Source organism: Tenrec ecaudatus, chromosome 14, assembly GCF_050624435.1.
Source record: "Tenrec ecaudatus isolate mTenEca1 chromosome 14, mTenEca1.hap1, whole genome shotgun sequence".
NCBI lineage: Eukaryota > Metazoa > Chordata > Mammalia > Afrosoricida > Tenrecidae > Tenrec > Tenrec ecaudatus.
The window spans coordinates 8,160,157-8,181,884 of record NC_134543.1 but is presented as its reverse complement, the minus strand read 5'-3'; the positions used below and the strand labels follow the sequence as shown (position 1 = coordinate 8,181,884).

Genomic DNA, 21,728 nt, shown 5'->3' with positions numbered 1-21,728 from the left:
ACTGAAGAAAAGACACCTGTGTACATTGAAAGAATTCACCAAGAGAGTAATAAGAGAGTCTGCAGACTGGGGAAACATCTTTAGGAATAACATATCAGAGAAAGGTCTTATTACTAAAATCTACAATACTCTGCTAGCTTATAATAGGAGAAAAACTAATTGCCCGCTGAGGAGGTGGGCAAAGGACCTGAGCAGAAGTTTCACAGAGTCTGAAACCCAAATGGCCAATAAACATATGAGAAAATCCATAAGAGAAATGCAAATCAAAACAACAATGAGATACCACCTAACACCCTCAAAGATAGCCCAACTCAAAAAATCAAAAACCAACAAGTGTTGGAGGGGCTGTGGTGAGATAGGAACTCTCATCCACTGCTGGTGGACCTGTAGGTATGTACAGCCACTATGGAAACCGACCTGGCAATTTTGGCATCATTGCATGTGTTGCGTGAGTCTAAAGAGGAATTTATAGATTAGTATTGGACATGCGGGCTAATATTGGACTTATGGCCTTGACCTGGACTGGGCTGGGATATTTTCTCCATATTCAACTGCTCTTGGATATAAATCTCTTTCCTATGCACATATGAGTGTCTATGAGTTTGTTCCTCTGGTCTACCCCGACTAACGCATGTTGTCGAATTGAGGCCAACTCATTGGGGTCCGATAGACACTTCTCATTTGGTGCCATCATGTCGAACGGGCCTCCCCTGGTCCCCTTTCCCTGTATAGCTGCTGCTGTTGCTGTTGTTGTTGTTGTTGCTGCTGCTGCAGTCAGTTGGTTCTGACCCAGAGTGACACTCCATACAGCAGAATGAAGCGCTGCCGGTCCTGAGCCATCCTCACAGTGGTGCTCAGGCTTGAGCCCATTGCTGCAGCCACTGCGTCCCTCCGTCTTGTCGAAGGTCTTCCTCTTTTTCTCCACTTGACCAAGCATGGTGTCCTCCTCCAGGGACCGGCCTCTCCTCATCCCCTCCCCTCTAGTGACCGGCATGAGGGTGACAAAGGAGGGGAGGGAGGGACTCCGCTGCCCAAGGGCACGTGGCAATAGTTCTGGGGACTGACCTGCACGTTCATGGAGTCTGGCTAGGCCAGTCCAATCTCTGTGGGACAGGCCAGGGGGAGGGGCAGGCCAGAACGCTCACACCACAGGCTGACCTGTGTCTGCAGGGAAGTCTTCACTCTGTCCTCGGAGTTTTAGCGGATTGGATCAGGCCCACCGAGGCGAATGCCCTCCACAGGCATCGCCATTGTTGTCGTTGCTATTATCACTGTTGGTTGGTTCGAGTCCATCCTGACTCACAGTGACCCTCCCTATGCACAGCAGTGGGAGACACCCCCGGGTCGTTTGAGCCCCTCACTGCAGCCGCTGGGCAGTCCATCTTGTCTAGGCCTTCTTCTTCTGCTTTGCCCCTCTACTTTACCAAGCGCGATGTCCTCTCTCCAGGAACTGGTCTCTCCTGGCATCAGCCGGTGGAGAACTTTTTCCAGACCACCAAGGACAACCAAACTCACAGCCAACTCACAGCCATCTCAGCGTGACCCCTGTGGGTTTCTGAGACGGTGACTGTTCACGGGAGTAGAAAGCCCAGTCTTTCTCCTTCCTACGTTTGAGTTAACTCCTACACCACCAGGGACACCCCCCCCCCCCCACCTAATCCCATCCACAAAATAACCTCATCAGAACACAGGGGAAAGATCAGACAGGAAGTGAGCCCCGGGTAGCTGAGGGAGAATAGCCAGGGAAAGTCCTGTCATCCTGTGAGAAGATGGGTGGGTAGAGATGCTGCTTCTCAGAGCGCTCCCTCTGCTCCGGAACATCCCAGGCCCACATGGGCCCCGCTGCTGACAGCCTACAGGCAAACAGCAAGGACTGACTTGGAGTTCTGACTCAGCTCTCCTCGGGGTAAATCACATGGTCCCCTCTGCTCTGTCCTTCTGGGTCCCTGTGAGTCACAATGCACTTGCCGGCAGTGGGTGGGTGAGTGGCATCCGTACTCAGTGGTCATGGAGGCCAGGTTTTAGAGGAGCAAATTGTCCAGGCCTGCGTCTAAGAAAGGAACTGAGCTGTCTTGAGAAGCCGTGGCTCATTATAGCTCTGGCCTTGACTCTAACTTGCTGGTGGGCATGGTGATTTCACCTGGTTCTAGAGCACAACGGAGCCCTGGGGTGCACTGGTGAAGTGCCAGGTTCCTAAACCAAAGGTCAGCAGTTCAAACCCACCAGCCGCTCTGAGAAGGAAAGATGTGGCAGTTTGCTTCTGTAGAAACGACAGCCATGGAAACCCCTTAAGGCAACTCTACTCCATCCTGTAAGATAGCAGGTTGGTTTGGTTTGGATGTTTGTTTGATTGGTTGGGTCGGGTTGGGTTGGTTTGATTTGGTTTGGTTTATAGCACAAATGTTTTTCAGGAGCTTGGGTTGTAAGAAAACATAGTAGCAGACATAACAGAGGGCAGAGAGATGAGGAGGGCTAAATACAACAGTGTGCAAACACACCTGACTTGCACAAGTACTTCTCACATACACACACATCCCTCATATGCACATGCGTACATGAACACCCTCACCCACTTCACACACACACACACACACCTCATATTCACATCACAAACAAAGGTGGGGGCGGGGGGCTCTGCTCTATCCATAGGCTTTCCCATGGCTCTGACTTCCCAGAAGTGGATCCCTAGGCTTCCTTCGGAGGTGTCCCTGGGTGAGTTTGAACCTCCCATCTGGTTAGTAGCCAAGGGCTCCTAATGGAATATCAACAAGGGTATTGAAGTCGACAGATCCCAAGAACCAGCCAAAGCACCGGGCCCACTTTCCACTGGCAAGGGAAGCGTCGCCGAGGCGGGAGAGGTGCTGAGGACACCCTAGGCCCCGCTGAGACTATTTCCCTGACCTAATCCAGACTCGCTCAGTGATTCGGGGTTGCTTACTGCCCAGTCCATATGGAAAGCGCTCACTGGTTTCACAGGCTGCCACAAAGCATTAGACACACGGTGGATCCAGGGGACTACAAGCCCAGGGGGCTCCTCGGTCGGAAGCCAAACTCGCCCCTGGGAAAAAGGGGCGGGTGTTGCCCCCTCAGACCTGGATTCCTGGGGACCCAAAGCAGGCCTTCTCCGAGGTAAAAGTGGAGTTCAGCTCCTGACAGCCCTGATAGCGATGTTTATGCAATGGCAGGAAGAGTGGTCTGTGTAAAATCAGCCTTCTTGGACAGAATCCTGAGGCGGGAAGGGTACAAGTGAATCACCGGGTTGGACATCCCCACTGAGGCTCCAGTCTGACAAATGTGGGAACGCCCGGTCTTCTCTCCTGAAGACTGGGGTCAGTCTTGGGACTGGGGGCCCGCAGGCTGCCCCTAGCCTGAGCAGGAGGAATGCAAGCCCGGAATGGTCCAGGGGCTTGGCCAAAGTCCTCCAGTGACTCACACCCGCTCTGGACCCCCTACCTCTCCCTCCCCTCACTCCTTCCGTCCTCAGACTTTCTAAGTCCAGGATAAGTGAGCCAGGGCTTCAGAGAGGTTTGTTTTGTTTGACTTTTTATTGTGGTCTGGGTGAAAGTCCACGGAGTCAACTAGTTTTCCGCTTGATCGTTTTGTACACATTCTGTCCGGTGGTGTTGATGACAATCACCAAGTGCAGCGGTTCTCAACCTGGGAGTCAAACAACCCTTTCAGGGGGGTCGCCCGATTCATCACGGTAGCAAAATGACAGTGATAAAGTAGCAACGAAAATAACTTTATGGTTGGGGGGTCCCCACCACATGAGGAACTGTCTGCAAGGGTCGTGGTGCTAGGAAGGTTGAGAACCGCTGCCCTAGTGGTGTTCCCTGTTTCTGTTCGTCCTTCTTTGCTGCCTCTTCACTGCTCTGTTTGGGGGCGAATGCTGCCCCCTTGGCTGGCAGGATGGGTTTTAAGAAGTGTGTTCCTCCCTGCTGTGACTGTGCACACTGGTGACGGTGTGGTTTTCAGGTGCCGTCGAGCTGATTTTGACTCATAGTGGCCCTGTGCACAACAGACGAAACACTGTCCAGTCCTGCGCCGTCCTCACAATGGTGCTTAGCTTTGAGCCCAGCATTGCAGCCACACTGCCCATCCATCATGTCGAGGGCCTTCCTCTGTTTCATTGCCCCTCCACTTTACCAAGCGTGATGTCCTTCTCCAGGGACGGGTCTCTCCTGACAACATGTCCAAAGTACATGAGACAAAGTCATACCATCCTTGTCTCTAAGGAGCATGTGGGCTGGACGTCTTCTAAGATAGATTTTGCTTGCTCTTTGGGGAAACCATGGTACCCTCAATATTCCTCCCCAGAACGAGGATTCAAACGTATCGACTGTCTACCTTTTATGGAATATCAACAAGGGTATTGAAGTTGACCGAGATCCCAGGAACCACTGGAAAGGGAAGCGTGGCAGAGGCTGGAGAGGTGCTGAAGACACGCTAGTTGATTTACAGTTCAGTTCATGGCTTGAAGGGGTCTGGGGGCCACAGTCTTAGGGGTTCAAGCAGTCTCTATCAAATCAGTAGGCCTAGTCTCTCTATAATTTTGAGTTTTGTTCCACATTTTCCCCACTCTGTCCAAGACTTCCTAATGTGGTCCCTTTTAGAGCGGTGGTTGGTGGTCTCCTCTCTGGGCATCATCTAGTTCTTCTGGTCTCAGGGTTGTGGAGCCTGAGCTACATGGGGTCCATTAGCCCTTTGTGTGAATTATTTCCTAAAGTCTTGGGCTTTCTTCACTTTTCAATGCTCCAGACAGGAATGATTGCATCTTCGATGGCTGCTCGTGAACTTTTAAGACTCCAGTCGTCACTAGTCAAAGTGGAAGGTAGAATATGGTCTTTGTGGGTTGCTGTACCCATTGACCTCGATGTCCCTTGTGACTAGAGTCCTAAGTCCCCAAGCCCAGTGCCTCATTTCCTCAAAATGTTTGGGGAGAGTTAAGAAGTCGTCATAACATTGCCCGAGATGCACTACTCGATTCTCAGCTATATTTGCAGTGTAGGTAAATGTATTCGTAGGAAGAGCCTCTGCCAAGCCTCTGTGTATCCATGAACCTGGCCACATTGGCTTTCCCACACCTGATCAACCTCCATGTCTCTGTCTCCACTCCCACCTGGACCTCCTCATTCTGACTGTCCACATAGGCTTGTGTATCAACTGCTACTGACCTCTGTGCCCTTGACCTCTCCTTCTCCTCCCGCCTTTGTCTGGGCCATGCTTTGCTGACCTGATGAGAAGGATTGTTTTAGAGGCTCTTTACAAAAGCAGAAGCTAAAAAGCTTACGCATCCAAATCAACTAGAAGACAATGGGAGGAACTCTGGAGGTGAGGAGGGGACAGAAGAGGTTCAGGGGTAGAATCCTCACCTTCCCTTCAGGAGACCTGGGTTCAATTCCAGTCAACCCACCTCCTGCGCAATCACCACCTGTGTGCCGGTGGAGCCTTGTGTGCTGTGATGACATTGAACAGGTTTCAACAGAGCATCCATACAAGAATTAACCAGGAAGAAAGGCCTGGTTAGCTACTTCATCTGATATCAGATGCGCCAGGAGCCACATGGATTGATGACATCACTAGGGTTGGGATCACCCAGTGCAGTAACTGATGGCGTCTCTCCCCACCCCGCAGACCTCCTCCCACACCAGACCATGTGGAATCGTTGTTGTTGTTGTTGTTGTTGTTGTTGTCGTTAAGTGCTTTTGAGTCCGTGCAGACTCATAGTGGCCCTACATACAACAGAACAAAACCCTGCCCGGTCCTGCACCGGCCTCACAGTTGTTCTGTTTGAACCCATTGTCGCAACCACCGTGTCAATCATCTCATCAGGGGCCTTCCTCGTTTTCACTGCCCCTCTACTGGACCAAGTATGATGTCCTTCTCCAGGGACACGGAGTACATGAGACAAAGTCTCGCATCCTTGCCTCCAAGGAGCACTCTGGCTGTACTTCTTCCAGGACAGATCTTTGTCCTTTTAGCAGTCCATGGCGCCTTCACTATTCTTCTCCAACATTGTCATTCCAATGAATTGATTCAGGAATCCATAATACTGTCTATAGTCAATGTTACAATAATACATGATGATAGAGCTGCAATTGTTTGAATGTAATACATCTTAGACGATATGAATACTCACAACAAAATCCTGTTGTTAAATTGCTCTATATTAAGTCACAGTATTACTGTTTACAGCATTATTTGATGTTTCTCTTTCTTTTCCTGTAATTACTACTTCAGTCTCCAAAAATAGCTATTGGTATCTTTTCACAAATACCGCTTACCACAATATGTAACTAAAACTCAAAAAAAAAATTGAAAGGAAGGTCTCACTGCCATCAAGTCGATGCTGAGTCGTAATTAAAGCACGGGAAAATGCGACAATATCAGGGCCATGCAAACCCAGGAAACAGTGTGCAGACAGAACCACGTGATTCGTGATTGGGTAATAATGGCCTGCGTGCCTTAGGAGACTCAGAAAGTAAATAAGTTACCAAGGGCTCCAGTAGAAAGAAACTGTTTTAGAAATGATGATGGCAACATATGTACAAATATGCTCGTACAATAGATGTATGGGTTGTTCTGAGAGCTGTGAGAGCCCCCAATAAAATGATTTATTAAGAACATTTTTATGTAAATAAGTAAATTAGCATCAAGTTTCAGCCTTGTAGGTGTGGTGCTAGACGCAAGCAGAGCTAACCAAAGGAAAAAGGAAATAGTTTTTTTTGTCAGCACTAACGACCGGAGCATATTTATTTAAAAAATAACACAGCTCTGCTGGAACACTGCGCAAAACTGTCACAGTCAGTCATTGGGTGGCATGTCCTTTGACAGTGTCACACACCCTCCTTGGGGACTGCATGACAGCCACCAACAGACAGCAGACTTGGGGGGAACGAGCAGCACTCCAGAGCTCAGACAACAAAGAAAGGCCCGGACCCACGGTCACCCCTGGCCCAGGCCTCAGAGACAGGGGTTGAGCACCATTGCTAGACTCCGGAGACAAGCTCCCATCCCCACCCCCATATGAGCTGGGCACCTTGGTCCCGGCACAGCTAGGCGCTGGGGTCTCAAAATGAGGAGCTGGGGGAACAGAGCTGTCACCCTCCCCATCTCCGCATTTCCTCCTATCTCCTGATGGTGCCCCATCATCCCTCGGTCCTGTGGTCCCCAGCTCATTCCTGAGGGCTGGGAGAAGGAGGAAGAGGGTGACCTGGCCCCAGACCAGCTGCCTTAAAGACTAGGAACAACAAATCAGTCAGCTTCTGCCAGGTCCTCAAAACCCTGGGTCCGACATCTGGAGACCGTGCTGGGCTCGAGAAACCCGGGGTATGTTTTGAAAATGAAAGCAATGTTTATAGTCATTAGTGAACACTTAGGATCTGACTGGGCTGATTCAGCCAGATCTGGGGACATCCAACCAGGTGGACCCACAGCGGAGGTCAGGGAGTAAACCGGCCCAGGAGGCTTGGAACTTGCCTGCACTTCTGGAAATGGAACGGGAGACCCTGCAGAGTGGGAGGGAGGAGTCTGGTCAATCGGACTCCTGGTGACCCTGTAGGTCTTATACATTGGCCGTTGTGGGTTAGTCGCTCTGTTGCTAACTACAAGGTCAACGGTTCAAACCTACCAGTCCCTCCAAGGAGGAAAGAGGAGGCTGTCTGCTCCCATAAAGATTTACCGTCTTGGAAATCTCCCACAGGATCACTCTGAGTCGGAATCGACGCGATGGCAGTGGGTTTGGTTTGGGGGCTCTTTACAGAGGCAGACTGCCGCTGTTTCTCCCAGGGAGGGGCTGTGGGTGGACAACCGCCGACCTTGCGGTAAGCAGCTGAGCACTTAATCCCTGTGCCAGCGGCACTGCTTCAGCCATACCAGAACCAAAACCAAACTCACACCCATGGAATCCGCTCTGGCTCACAGCGACACTGCAGACAGGGTTCTGAGGCTGCAGGTCTTTATGGGACCAGAAAGCCTTATCTTCCTCCTGTGGAGCAGCTGATGGATTTGAACTGCAGACCTTGTAGTTGGCAGCCTAACTCATAGCCCACACCTCACAACAACAAAACACTGCTATTGAACGGCCTTTGACTCCTAGTGGCCCTATTTAGGATCTCCAAGACTGTATGTCTTCACAGGAGCAGACAGCCTCCCCATTCTCCCTCGGAAAGAGGGTTTGAACCGCCGACTTTGAACTGTTTACCCAATGAGGGCCACCAGGGTTAAAAGCAGTGATTGATTAATTAATAGCAATTAACTTAAAGTGATGATTCAGGAGTCATTGCTTTGAACCAGCCTGGTGGAATAAGTCTTTTGCAACCAGCTGCTCAGCCAAGGTGGGCAATTAGTACCCCAACGTGGCTCCATGGAGGAAAGGCCTGGTGATCTACCAGGACGCCTGGCCGAGCAGTTCCACTCTGTCACCCTCCAGCCCCCATGAGGAAAGGGAGACTCGATGGCAGCCAGCAGCCACCAGGGTGACAACAAGCGGCTTCTAGCATGTGATTTAAGTCCTCGGCCTCTGACTCTCTGGTCAGAGAGGCCTTGCCATGGCCAGGCCAGGCTAGTCAGAACAGAAAATTTTCAGGTCCTCCTGCACTCCCCAGGGTCCCTCTTCCTTTACTGTCCACCCCCCCGACCTGGGCTGCATGGGACCCCACTCTCAGCTCTGCTTGGGGGCCCAGGCACCCCGTCCCCAGAGCCTGGCTACAGGTTGCTGTAGGGTACAGCCTCTCTTCTACCATGTGCGACCCCTCAGTGCCTACTGGTGGGTCTCCATCTCCTGTAACTACTTCGAGGGGACTGAGTTGCTGGGAGCCCCAGACCCACTGTTGCAGTCCCTCTAGTTGAGTGGGTCACAACGGGAAAGGACAGCTCTGTGACTACTCCTATGTACACACACACACACACACACACATGCATGTCCATGCCCATACATACACACACACAGGTGTACATGCACACATGCATGATGTGCATATGAGACCATGTGGGTTTGTGTGTGCACATACACAGGTATGGCACATCTGCACACGTGTATGCATGGGAACATTCACACACTGAAAAATGCAGCTATAACTGCATGCACCTCATGTGTGCCAGCCCTTCCGGGGCAGGAGTGGGTGGTCAGAGAGCAGGGGGGTAGAACCAGATCTGGGATGAGTCTCACCTGCAGGCTTCCCCCCAGTGTGAGCGGACAGGACGCCTCCTCAGGCCACCTCGCTTCCCTGTGTAGCCAGCATGGGACTTCTGGTCCCACTGGGGTGAGAGCAAAGATGAGCAGGAGGAGACACAGAGAAAGACTCATCCTTGGAAGAAGCCCCAGCTGACAGCAAGTGTACCCCCCCCCACCTTGGGGGCTCAGTTGTGGTCCCGGACTCAGGGTGGAGAGCCCCGAAAGTCCTAAGTCCTTTGTCCTAAGTCCTTTCTGACATAAGTTAAAATACCTCTTCTTTCCCACCCTGTCTGCCTGTTCATATCAGTCTCTTAAAGACCCCATTGTCAGTGTGGTCAGCCTAAAGATGGGGCTGCAGCGGATACAAGTGTGGGGCTAGCTCAGTTGTCGCACATGGTGATCGATGAACATTGACCGACCTGAACTTCAGCAAGTGAGCATGAGAAAGGTGACATCAGCACGGGCAGGCTGCCGTGTTGTATACAGTTGTGTTACTAAGGTGCAGAGAGCTACCAGTTGTAAGTGGGCTTGTCGTAACTCTACTCTGGATACTGCGCTCATCTGTGTCTGTCTCTCTCTTTAGGCTCAAGGCCACTCTGGATCCTGCCCCTCCCTGCCTCCTCACACAGAGACAAAGCTCGCCCTCAGCCCTGATCAGTCCCTGAGCTCCAGGCCAAGCTCCAAGCACTTCCAAGGTGACAGGTTCAAGTCTAAGCTCATGAACTGTCCTTCTAAACCAACCCCCACCCCCTGCTCCTTTCTCAGTCGATAGCAGTTCCAAGAGGTCATTTGTCATACCTCCTCCACGTCCACCTGTGTCCAACCTTCTCCAGGCACGTCCGTTCTATACTCCAAACACCACTGGAACCCCTGTCCTCTTAGTCTCCCCCACCCCTCTCCATTTAGACTGGCGACCACCAGGACCTGGCACACAACCTCGCCAGTCTTCTTCCTGCCTCAGGGCCTTTGCACCTGCTCTTCTTGCTATCAGCACTCCGTCCCATCCCCATCCTTTCACCCATAACTCAAGCCTCATCGAGGCCCCAGCTCTGGTTAGCACCCACATGAAGCTGTCCTGAGAGCTTGTATGAAAAAGCCCTGGTGGCAACCATCATAGGTGAGCCATTGGGCTCCTAACTGCCAGGTCAGCAGTTCAAAACCAGCAGCTCCTCGGGAGAAAGCTGAGTCTTTCTGCTCTTGTAAAGAATCGCCGTCTGGGAAACCTGCAGGGAAGGTTCTGCTCTGCCGCATGGGGTCGCTCTGAGTCAGCACTGACGTGATGGCAGTGAGTGCACCCCTTTGGATCACCCCGTGGCTGTCGGAGTGATGTCTGCTTTCTCCCTGGGGCTGCTCCTGGAGGACGGAGACTGCTCGGCCTCAGCTCCATGTCCCCAAAACCACAAGCCATTTCCGACTCACAGACTGCCCCCTTTGTGTCTCCGACACTGTAAAGATCTACAGGAGCAGCCAGCCTCATCGTTCTCCCGTGGGGCGGCTGCGGGGTTCAAACCGCTGAAGTGTTAGTTAGCAGCCCAGTGTGTAACCACTGCCCTGCCAGGGTTCCCAGTGGACTCCAATTCCAATCTCAGCATAAGTAGACACACACGCGAATGCGCGCACACACACACACACACACAGTACACAGCAGGGGTGTACTTCACAATGACCTGTAAGGAGACTGAGAGAATCCTGAGTGGCAGGCACAAAGGTTACATATGCAGTCCCACCCAGAGACATTTCCGAAGCAGGTGCTCGGCTTCCTGAGGTCACAGCCTAGAAGACCTCATGGGTCACTTCTCCGCACACACAGGCACCAGTCAGAACCGACATGGTTGCCAAATGACATCTGGGGGCTGATGAAGGGAAAGGCAGCTGCAGACCACCCCCCCCCCTGCCAGGGCCTAGAGACTGTGTCTGATGCCCCCAGCTGCCTTCTAACTACCTCCTTTGCTCCAGGAGCCCGGGAACTGCACCGCAGCCCACTCTGGCCGTAAATGTTCTCTGCCTGGAAAAGACTCATGTTCGTGTTCTCTGATGAAGACCTGGAGCCCACCTCAGCCCCCTTCGGGTGAGTCAAAGAGATCCCTCCACTGACTGCTTATGGAGGCTGGGGGACCGTCACAGCGGGGCCCGGGATGAAGGGCCTGCGGCTACATTCATCTCCCGGCACCCCTAACCCACCGCCATGGAGTCGGGTTTGACTCGTCGCAACCCTGTGGGAGAAGGTGGAATTGTCCCTGTGGGTGTCCGAGGCTGTGAGTCTTTACCGGGGCAGACAGCCTCATCTTTCTCTGGTCGGTTTGAAGGACCAAATTGCGGTGAGCAGCCCTGTGGATCACCCACTGCACCAACATGAGACCCAACGGATTCAGGAGACCAGTGTTCGAATCCCCTGGTGGGAACCAGGGAGCGAGTTGCTCTGTGGGGCCCAGGGGTGGGAAGCAGAGAGGAAGCCTTCCTGGATGAACTTGGAAATGAAGGTCAGAGACCTAATCCCTCAAATCTACACTCAGCTGGTCAGACAGGAGCCCAGGGTCACCTGGAGAGACAAGATGTCTCCAACACACTGGTGGCTTCTAATGGACGGCCAGTACCTTCTGAGGAGGGAAGCTGACCAGATGAGAGAAGTCGAGCTCGGCCTGTGGCATAGAAGGTCTCCTCTGGAGCTGACTGATGACCATCCCAGCTGGGGTCCACAGAGCACTCTGACCCCCAATTCTGTACTTCCCAAGTCACCTCCTGATGGTTCTAGGGCTCCAAAGAGCCAGCCTAGGCCAGGAGGGCCATCCTGCTGGGAAATGAGTCATGGCATCTGGGGCTGGCTATCAACTCCTGTCTGTAATGAGTGGGGCAATGACAGGGGACTGAGGCACTGAGTCTGTGGGTCTCTGAAACTGCAGAAAAGAGGGCCCAGGGCCAGACCAAGGGGGCTCCATGGGGGTCCCTGAGGAGGATCAGGCTTCCTGATGCCTCCTGGCCCCATGCATTTGATCTTGTCTAGTCTCCTAGACCACCCTCAACATCCAAGTACCCCCTCCAGGGGAGAAGGCAAGGAGGGTGTGGCCGCATGTTCAATCCAGATGCAGTGAACAAGGAGAGCAAAGCAGCCTCTAAAAGCGTAGTGCGCTGGGTCATGAGCCTTCAGTGGCTCCTGGTCGCCCATAGAATCAAGCACCACTTCCTTTTCCTGGTTTTCAAGTTCCCCAGGCTCTGCGCCGAGCACCCGCCTCACACCCACCTCACACCCTCCACTCAGCCTAAGTGAGGGGACCAGCCTATTGGATTCCACGAGGCACCTCCTGCCCCTCTCTCTGCCTTTGCCGGTACTCTGCCTGGATCTGCCAGTCCACCCATCATCCTTCTCGGTATCCCTGACACGGGAGCAAGAATTCAGCAAGCCATGCCGGCATCGAACACCCCTTTTCTAAGAGGCTAACAGAAATAAATCATTATCCAGATAGTATCGAGTGTGTATTGAAATGAGTGCCACTGGGCGGCTTCCTGGGCATTGTCTCTAGTCCCCGCATAAGCCTGAGAGGTGGATTCTTATCGTTCTCATTTGACAAGGTAGGCTAGTGAGGTTCAGAAAGGTAAAGTAACTCCCCCCACAGGTCACAGCTCATGAACGAAGAGCCCGGGCTTTGAACCCAGGAGGCTTGTCTGGCTCCACCGTCCTGACCATCATCAACGCGGCCTGAGGGGAGACCTGGGAACCAGGATGCTGACGTTTGTCAGGAGACATCTGGGTTCCTAGGACACGGGGTGTGGCAGGGGGTCCCTGGCGCTGGGGCCTGGCTGGCATCTCTCTGTCTTGCATGGCTCCTTTTCCTCTGTAGGGAAGGACTCATGTGGGCCCAGGCTTGTGAGGCACAGGTGGCAGCGCCTTTGGGAGGGGTCCATGTGATAGGAAGGAGGTGTTGGGGTGTCCTCCATCCCAAGATGTGGGGTACCAGCCCCCACAACTAAACGGGCCCAAGGGGCTGTTGTGTAATTGAGGGGTAAATTAAAGAGACATCAGACAAGACAGAGCATGCAGCGCTCACCTCCGCCTCCATGACTTCAGGTCCACGCAGAGAGAGAGACTATATTTCCAACAGTTTATCTTTCCTCGGGCCATGCAAGCCCCCCAATTACAGGTAACCACAAACGTAACAAAGTGGGCTGTACCCTAACCCTAAAGGTCCCCGAGTATGTAAAAGGAGTAACTACACCAGTGCTCAGGGCAGGTCAAGGGGGTGGCTATCTTCAGCAGTTAAAGCTCCCGGCTACATAGCAATCAGCCACGTGTCTGCAAGAGGTAAGTTTAAGGCAGCACGATGATGGGAGGATATGGTGGGGAACAGTATTAATTATGAGAATGTGATTGGGACTCACCTCCCACTCACAAGGGTGAAGGCCTCCCTCCAGCCCAGAAACCCAGCCTGCCGGGCTCCTTAAGACATGAGCCTAAAGGTTTCATAACACACACTTTCTTCCTGTTCTCTGTCCCCACACGGAGAGCTGCAGGGAGGCCCAGGTCCAGTCCCGTGACTGTTAGCACTGATGAGGAGACCCAGGCCACGGAAACAGCCAGGGGAGCCATGAGGCAGGAACCTGGGGAGCCAGTTTAGGCTCCGTGAGCAGAGGAGGGTGGGGGGGAGTCTCTAAAGCCCCAGGGAGGCAGGCATGCCTCTGGGTTCACCTGACCCCAGAAAAGGCCTCGAACTCCATTCTGCCTTCACTGTCCACAAGCTGCAGCTGCGTCATTGGAAAACTAAAGAAGCGAACCATTCAAGCTCACGGCCACCCCGGGTGTTGGAGCAGATCTTCTTGGGGGTGGGGTTGCGGGGGGAGATCCTTGGTTTTTACCCAGGCCTTTCTTCCCCGCTGCTGGGTGGGTTGAAATTGTTGAACGGAGGCACCTTAATTCCCCTCTCCTACTGCGCCAGCTGGGGCGTGTAAACAGCCTCTTCCCCACTTTCTTTCAGTGCCAGGATGCTCAATGTCACCTCGACAGTCCTAGTGCCCGCTTTGAACTCGACCCTCGCCCCAAGCAAAGACTGCCCCCTGCCGGAGTGGTGGAGCTGGTTCAATACCATCCAGACCCCCTTCCTCTGGGCCATCTTCATCCTGGCCTCACTTGAAAACATCTTCGTCCTCAGTGTCTTCTGCCTGCACAAGAGCAGCTGCACGGTGGCAGAGATCTACCTGGGCAACCTGGCAGTGGCCGACCTGATCCTAACCTGCGGGCTGCCCTTCTGGGCCATCACCTTGGCCAACAACTTCGACTGGCTCTTCGGCGAGGTCCTGTGCCGCGTGGTCAACACCGTGATCTACATGAACCTGTACAGCAGCATCTGCTTCCTGATGCTGGTGAGCATCGACCGCTACCTGGCCCTGGTCAAGACCATGTCCATAGGCCGCCTGCGCGGCGTGCGCTGGGCCAAGCTCTACAGCCTGGTGGTGTGGGGCTGCACCCTGCTGCTGAGCTCGCCCATGCTGATGTTCCGCACCATGAAGGACTACAGCGAGGAGGGCCACAACGTCACCGCCTGCATCATCAAGTACCCGTCCACCACATGGGAGGTGTGTACCAACGTGCTCTTAAACCTGGTGGGCTTCCTGCTGCCCCTGAGCATCATCAGCTTCTGCACCATGCACATCCTGCGCGTGCTGCGTAACAACGAGATGCAGAAGTTCAAGGAGGTGCAGACGGAGCGGAAGGCCACCGTGCTGGTCCTGGCGGTGCTGCTGCTCTTTGTGGTCTGCTGGCTGCCCTTCCAGGTCAGCACCTTCCTGGACACCCTGCACCGACTGGGCCTCATCTCCAGCTGCCGGGACGTGCAAATCATCGATGTCTTCACGCAGATCGGCTCCTACGTGGGCTACTGCAACAGCTGCCTCAACCCGCTGGTCTATGTGATTGTGGGCAAGCGCTTCCGCAAGAAGTCCTGGGAGGTGTACGGGGAACTGTGCCGGAAAGGGGGCTGCGGGCCGGAGCCCCCCAACATCGAGAACTCCCTGGGCACGCTACGCACCTCCATCTCGGTGGACCGACAGATTCACAAAGTGTCCGAGTGGGCAAGGGGCAGCCAGTGAGCGGTGCCCACCTCTAGCCCCTGCCCCCACCCCACCCCCCAGGCTGCCAAGAAATTCTCTATGGTGGATAAGGCGGTAGAGTTGCCCCCAGGAGGTTGGGAGGCAATCCTGCCACGGCCCATGGGTCCCCACGGCCAGAAGAGTGATGTTGGCAACGCCAAACAGCAGTGCCGATGCTGTAGGGGCGCTCAGGCCTCGCATCCGGCGAGGGCTACACAAGCATAGCCACCTCTTCACTGTCCTCCGCTGTCGCTGCCAGAATTCCTTCCAGGGGTGGAGGGGTGGGGACAAACGGCTGAGCCTCCCTCCATCGGTGACCCGCCTGCCCCAATGTGACAGCTCGTGTCTCCAGGCCATCTGCCCCCAGCTCCAGTCCTACAGCAGAGTGCACACCCGAGAGCTAGTCACCTCTTGTGGGAGGTCTCTCCAACCCTAGGATTCTGGAGGCCGGCTTTTCCCGGGAGCCCAGGCTGAATCTGAGGGCCGCCCTCTCATTCAAACTCAAGGGTCCCTGAGAAGCATGCGGGAGCCCAGGCTTTGGGAGCCCCTCTCTCTGGTGGCTGCACAAGGTGGTGTGCGGGAAAGAGAAATCCAGTCAGCACTTAGTGAGCACTTGCTGAATGCTCAGCGCTGGGCACTGTGGGCTCCCCTGGGAATGACGGGGCCCTGGCTGTCAGCAGACTGCTCGGGCGGGATCAGCCCCGCATCCCAAGGGGTGCAGACAGCAGCTGCTCCCAGCTAGCTAGTTGCACAACTAGTTGCACAACTGAAGCCGATTGGTCACCTTGACCCCGCCTCAGTTTCCTCCTCTGTAACAGGAGGCTGTTGAGAGGGTCAAAAGTCAGGGGCATATACGTTCTTGGGAAAGCATACGGTGCTATACACAGTTGAGGCATTATTGCTCTGCATGCAAACGGGACTGAATGAGTCAGAGTGGGATGGGGAAACATCCCCACGGGCTCAGAGCGAGCTCCACAAGGAGCCAGTACTGTTGGGGCGAAGCGCCCATCAGCACCCCCTCACAGTAGGTGGTCAGTCAATGTTAGCTCTCGTCCACCTTTCCTTCCCACCACCCAGCCCTCACCACTTCCCTGTGTGCGCGCCAGCATGTGTACACACACACACACACACACACACACGAGGAGATCATCCTGTCAGTGTGCGGGCTATGATGAGGCAGAGAAGAAAGAACCCCATGGAACTTACCGCAGGACCACACGGGGACACAGACCCTCCCCCAGGTTGGTAGCAATGTTAGGAGAGGCGAACCCCACTGACCAGGAGATAAGCTTTCCCAGGAAGTAGTGGGGACCACCCAAGGCAACAGACAAGTGGCTGGACATGAAGGTCACCCCTCCACGAGGTCCACACCCAGCCTCGCAGACACACAGCTCAGGGCTCGCTCACTGGGTGCGCTTGGTCTGTAACTAACCAGAGAGGGACAGAAAGCGTTCCTTCCCCGGAACACAGCAGCACTGAGGCTCCGCCCCCGGTGAGATGGGCGGGACCTGCAGGAGCCGGAAGTTGGTGGACCCAGGTGGTCCTGCATCCTTGGCCAGAGGGGTCCCCACCCAAATCCCAGACCCTCCTTGGGGAATTCATATCTGCTTTTTCTGTGCCCGTTGATAAGCTGCCTCTGGGGGTAACTCCATGCCAAGCCCCACAGGGAACCTGCAGCGCCAGTGGGGAAGCTCAGTGAGCCTGTCGCTCAGCACGGTGGGGTCGACAGTGCCCTGGCCACGCCCACTCCAAAAGTGGCTGCCATCTTTGCTGACTCTGGACCGATGAATGTGGCCGGCGGGGAGGGGTTCGAGGGGAAAACACAACCGTTGGATGATCTCGCTCTGAAGTGCAAGACAAAAGGAGTCCAGAGAGTCTCCCACAACCACCCACCCCATATCACTTTTGTTCACCCATGTCTTCTGCCCCATGAATAAATCTACACCCTGGGGGCTGGAGAAAGAACCATGACATGACAGACCAGGGCCACTGGACATTAGAATGAAGCCAAGCCGTGAACACAGTGACTCGCTGCCACAGAGTAGGCCCCCAGCCCGGGGCAGCTCCCTGCACGCCGGTGCTGTGTGAGTCCCACAGTCGCTTGGAGAGCAGGCCACCGCCAGGCCTTTCTGCCTTGTTCTGGAAGTGAAATCTACTGGGCACCAGTTAGGCATCTCAGCCATACCCCAGTCATCTCAGACAAGTGTTGGCTGGGCCTGAAGTGAGTTCACCGGCCCTCTAGACAGCTACCCCTGAGCCTCCACTGGCCATTACCACACACGTGTCATGAATGAAACCAGACAAGCCTGGCCTGGAGGTGTACAGCACCTGTCCATCAGCAGGTCTCCTGGGAGCACAGCGCAAAGCTCCTAATGGCCATTTAGGGTCCACTGGTGGTCTTAGGAACAACATGGCCTGGGGAGATGTGGGGAGCTGCCTTGTGCGTTCTGGTGATGCTGTGTGCTATGAAGGGAATTGTGCCCTCCCCACTTCTCAAAAAAAAAAATTCCAGATCAGCTTGTCTGGTCTATGATTCTCGGTGGCTTGGCAGTTGTGGAATGATGTGATCTCACCTGACCAGCCAGTCAGTTGTAAGGGGATGAGGGTGGGATGCAGCACTTGGAATCAAGGCACAGTCTTGATCTTATCTAAGGCAGGGAGGGGGCAGGGAGTGGGGGGGGGGCACCTCACGAGATAAAGGAAAGAAGCCAGCAGAGGGAGAGACACCTCAGGGCCACAAAGAATGAAAAGCAGGGAGTGGAACCTCTTCTTTGGACCCAGGGTCCCCGTGCTGAGAAACTCCTATACTCATGGGGGGAGGGGGAGATCAATGATAAGGACCATCCCCCAGAACCGGAAGAGAAAGAAAGCCTCCTCCCCCTGCAGCTGACCCCCTGACACTGTGATGAAGACCATTCTCTGTCTTGTAAAGAAGCAGCAAGTCACACACGTGAGAACGTGGGTGAACCCTGCCAACCAGTGTCCTCTCTGGACAGCTGAATAAACAAGCAGAAAGTCTCAGCATGCTCTTGTTTGTGACAGCTCCTAACCCCCTGGATGTTACCTCTCTTCCTCGGTTAGACACAGACTTGGGGGAGAGGGGCTCCATTTATTTCTGCTCGACCTGCTCTAGGGCTTGTGTCCTTTATGCAGAGGCCTCCGTGCTTCCGTGACCATGTAGCCAGTAAGTAAAAGAAAAAGAAAGCTGTTTTTTGATGATCCACGTCGTTACTGGGTGTTGCCTATCCAAGCCCTCACTCGGGGCACCCGCGTCTGCAGTGGTCCTGGTTTGATCCTCGGCTCCTTCTTCTTTGGAAGTAGTTCTCCAGGCCTTTCTTCCTCCGGGTGTGATGGCCGGGAATCAAATGCAGTGCTCCCGTATAAACTCAAAAACTCACTGCCAGTGAATCGCTTCTGACTCGTGACAACTGTATAGGACAGAGCAGAACTGTGCCCTGTGGGTCTCTGAGACTGTACCTCAGAGTCACACTCATCTTTCTGACTCAGAGCAGTTAGTGGTTTTGAACTGCCAACCTTGTGGTTAGCACCCAACAAGTAGCCATTATGCCACCTGGACTCCTCAGGTCTCCCGCATGGAAGGTGGTCATTCCACCACTGAACTGCCACTGATGGTGGTGGGTCATCCATCCGCTCTATGTGTCTGCTTAGTCAATACATGTTAAAACATGCATTCAATGTGGACTATTGGCTCCATGAAGACCTACCTCCTTGGCCATGAGACAAAAATGAAACCTGGTAGCCTGGTGGATTATGAGATGGGCTGCTAACCACAAGGTCAACAGTTCAAACCCACCAGCTACACCAGGCAAAAGAGCAGACTCCCCACTCCTGTAAAGATTTACAGCCCCAGCAACTCAACAGGGCAGTTCTCCTCCCAGCTATAAAGTCTCTGTGAGTCAGAATTGACTCAATGGCTCTCAGTTTGAGTGTTTTGTTTTGTTTTTGCCATTAGACCATGTGTTAGTCTGGGTAGACTAGGGAAACAAATTCACAAACACTCATGTGTATAAAAAAGAGACTTATATAAAAGAGCAATTGTATATTGAGAAAACATCCCAGCCCAGTCCAAATGAAGCCCATAAGTCAGATATTAACCCATGCGTCTGATACCAGTCTACAAGTTTCTCTTCAGACTCACGCAACACATGCAATGACACTGAGTGCAGGAAGCTCACAGGCCAGTGGGTGGAAAGTCTTTTGGATCCAGTGGCGGTTGAAGCATCTTAGCACTAGCATGGTTCTGCACGTGACTCCTCCAGCTACAAGGCTCTGGCTCCATCAGTGTAGCTCCATCTGGTTTGTCAACAGGAATGTCTCACAGGGAGAGTGTGTGTAGTCTGTCTCCAGTGAGCTATTGATCTCCAAACGAGGTCATCAAGCAGAGACCTGATTGACAGGATAGACTCCACCCCTCCGCTCTTTAATAGTCTCAAGTTGGCACCAGATTATGTAACTACCACAGACCAGAAGAACTAGATGGTGTCCCGCTACCATACTAAGTATTTTTGGTCAAAGATTGTCTAGAATAATCTAGGTCAAAGGTGGGGAAACTGCAGAACAGAGATTCAAATACTTGTGGTCTCCAGTTTTCTAGAGCCATGAAGGCTCATGAGTCCCTGAACCACTTCCCTGAAATAATCTTTAAACCCCTTGAAGTCTTCTTCAAAACCAAACAATGGTTTGACTTAACTGCTGATGTTGTTGTTGTTGTTGTTGTTGTTGTTGTTGTTGTTGTTGTCAGGTGCCATTGAATCAGTTCCAACTCATAGCGACCCTCTGTACAACAGAACAAAACACTGCCCAGTCTTATGCCAGCCTTGCTATTCCTATGTTTGAGCCCACCATGTGTGTGTTCCCCTGGCATCCACAGTACTTTGCATATGGGTAGCTTAACTGGTAAAATCAACACATCTGCCATGAGCATTAACCTGGGTTCAACTCACCGCTATAGTGTCAATGCCAACAGGGCAGGGTAGAAATGCCCTGTACATGTCTGAGACTATAACTCTTGTAGGAAGTAGAGAGCCCGTCTTTCTCCCATGGAGTGACTGGCAGTTTTGAACTGCTGACTTTTGGGATCGCAGCCCAATGCGTGAACACTACGCCACTAGGGCCCCCCTATAGAACACTAAGCCCTGTTAAATTGACAAGAGCATCTTGACCTCTTAGATAGGAATGTGGGAGGCAGATGACAGGAGAGAGCCCACTGAGAAGGGTAGGAGAGAATGCACACTGGGAAGACTGTAAGCAGTGTCATGTGCATGGGCTGTTTCGCTGCATATCTTCTCAAAATGACAACCAGACACTTGTCAATGTCCATCTGACAGCGAACTAAAATGGAGAGGTCAGAAAAAAAAACACATGAAAAACACAATATTCCCTGACTTTGCATGTTTCGCCTGACTCCACATGGGGTCCCTCTTTTCCAAGCTTCCATCTGGAGTTCCAGAGGCCTCTGGAAGCCCTGGGATCGTTGGGGTCACAGCCCTCCACTCACTCACTCCTGCCATGCATAGTCACCGTGTGCCTACCATCTGGTATCCCCTTCACAGCAGGAGTTCTGGCTACACTATCCAGATCAAGCAGCTGTCCAGCCGCTGCTCAGATACCCCCAGATTTGCACTCTGGCTTCTGAAGCAAACTCGGACACAAAGCCCACATCTGTAGTTCAAAGTCCCTGGGCACCAAAACAGGTGTGTGAATGGCAGGTTGACAGGCATGCCACAGGTGGGCTCCCAATCAGGGCGCTCACACCTTCCCCCAGGAGTGGAAGAGCGATTGGATGCTGTCTGAGAGGGTAGGTGGTAGCACGCTTTCTCACACAGATTAGGACAGGACAGCTGACCGGTTTTCAGAGTTGTTCCATAGGGAGCCCTGGTGGCAGAGTGGTTACGAGTTGGGCTGGGATCCACAAGGTGTGCAGTTCGAAACCGCCAGGTGCTCTGTGGGAGAAAGATGGGGCTTTCAACTCCTACGAAGACTTTCAGTCTCAGAAACCCACAGGGGCAGTTCTACCCTGTCCTGTAGAGTCGCCAGGAGTCAGAATGAGCTCGATGGCAGTGAGACTGGTTTCATAAGCGGGGTACTAAGGCCCTGTTCAAGCTGACCAGGACCTCCAGAACACAGGAGACACAGGCCTCCAGACTCAGACACCCTGGACCAGGGCTGCACAGCTGGTCTCCCCCTTCCCCAGACCCACAGGAAGGTGGATGCAGGGAGTCTCAAGTCAGGCCAAGAAGAGGCAGAGGGGCTCAGCCCCTGGTTGCCAGACAGCACAGTCATGTACCCTCTCAGCAAGGCCTTTGAGCTGGCCCTGAAGGATCGCCTCCGTCAGACGTCCCTCCACACTGACTCAGCCCTCTTGGCTCTCTTAGGGGCCGGCCGCCTGTCTCTTCTCTTCGATCCCAGCCAAGATGGAGGAGGGCTGGTGCGGCCCCTCCTTATATGGAAACCC

General features: G+C 53.5%; 1 protein-coding gene across 3 annotated transcripts in view; it reads left to right on the top strand.

Annotated features, from left to right (window-relative positions):
* Window positions 1-18,274, top strand: part of BDKRB2 (bradykinin receptor B2) — a 32,653-nt gene extending 14,379 nt beyond the window's left edge. For 2 of the 3 annotated variants that reach the window (XM_075530534.1, XM_075530535.1), the window contains exons 2-4: window positions 9,759-9,870; window positions 11,132-11,243; window positions 14,143-18,274. In XM_075530534.1, coding sequence (XP_075386649.1) covers window positions 11,170-11,243; window positions 14,143-15,253 — 1,185 coding nt within the window. In that variant the 5' untranslated portion in view covers window positions 9,759-9,870; window positions 11,132-11,169 and the 3' untranslated portion in view covers window positions 15,254-18,274. The remainder of the gene's footprint in view (window positions 1-9,758; window positions 9,871-11,131; window positions 11,244-14,142) is intronic. The other variant, XM_075530536.1, reaches the window with a different exon arrangement.
* The last annotated feature ends 3,454 nt before the right edge of the window (window positions 18,275-21,728 follow it).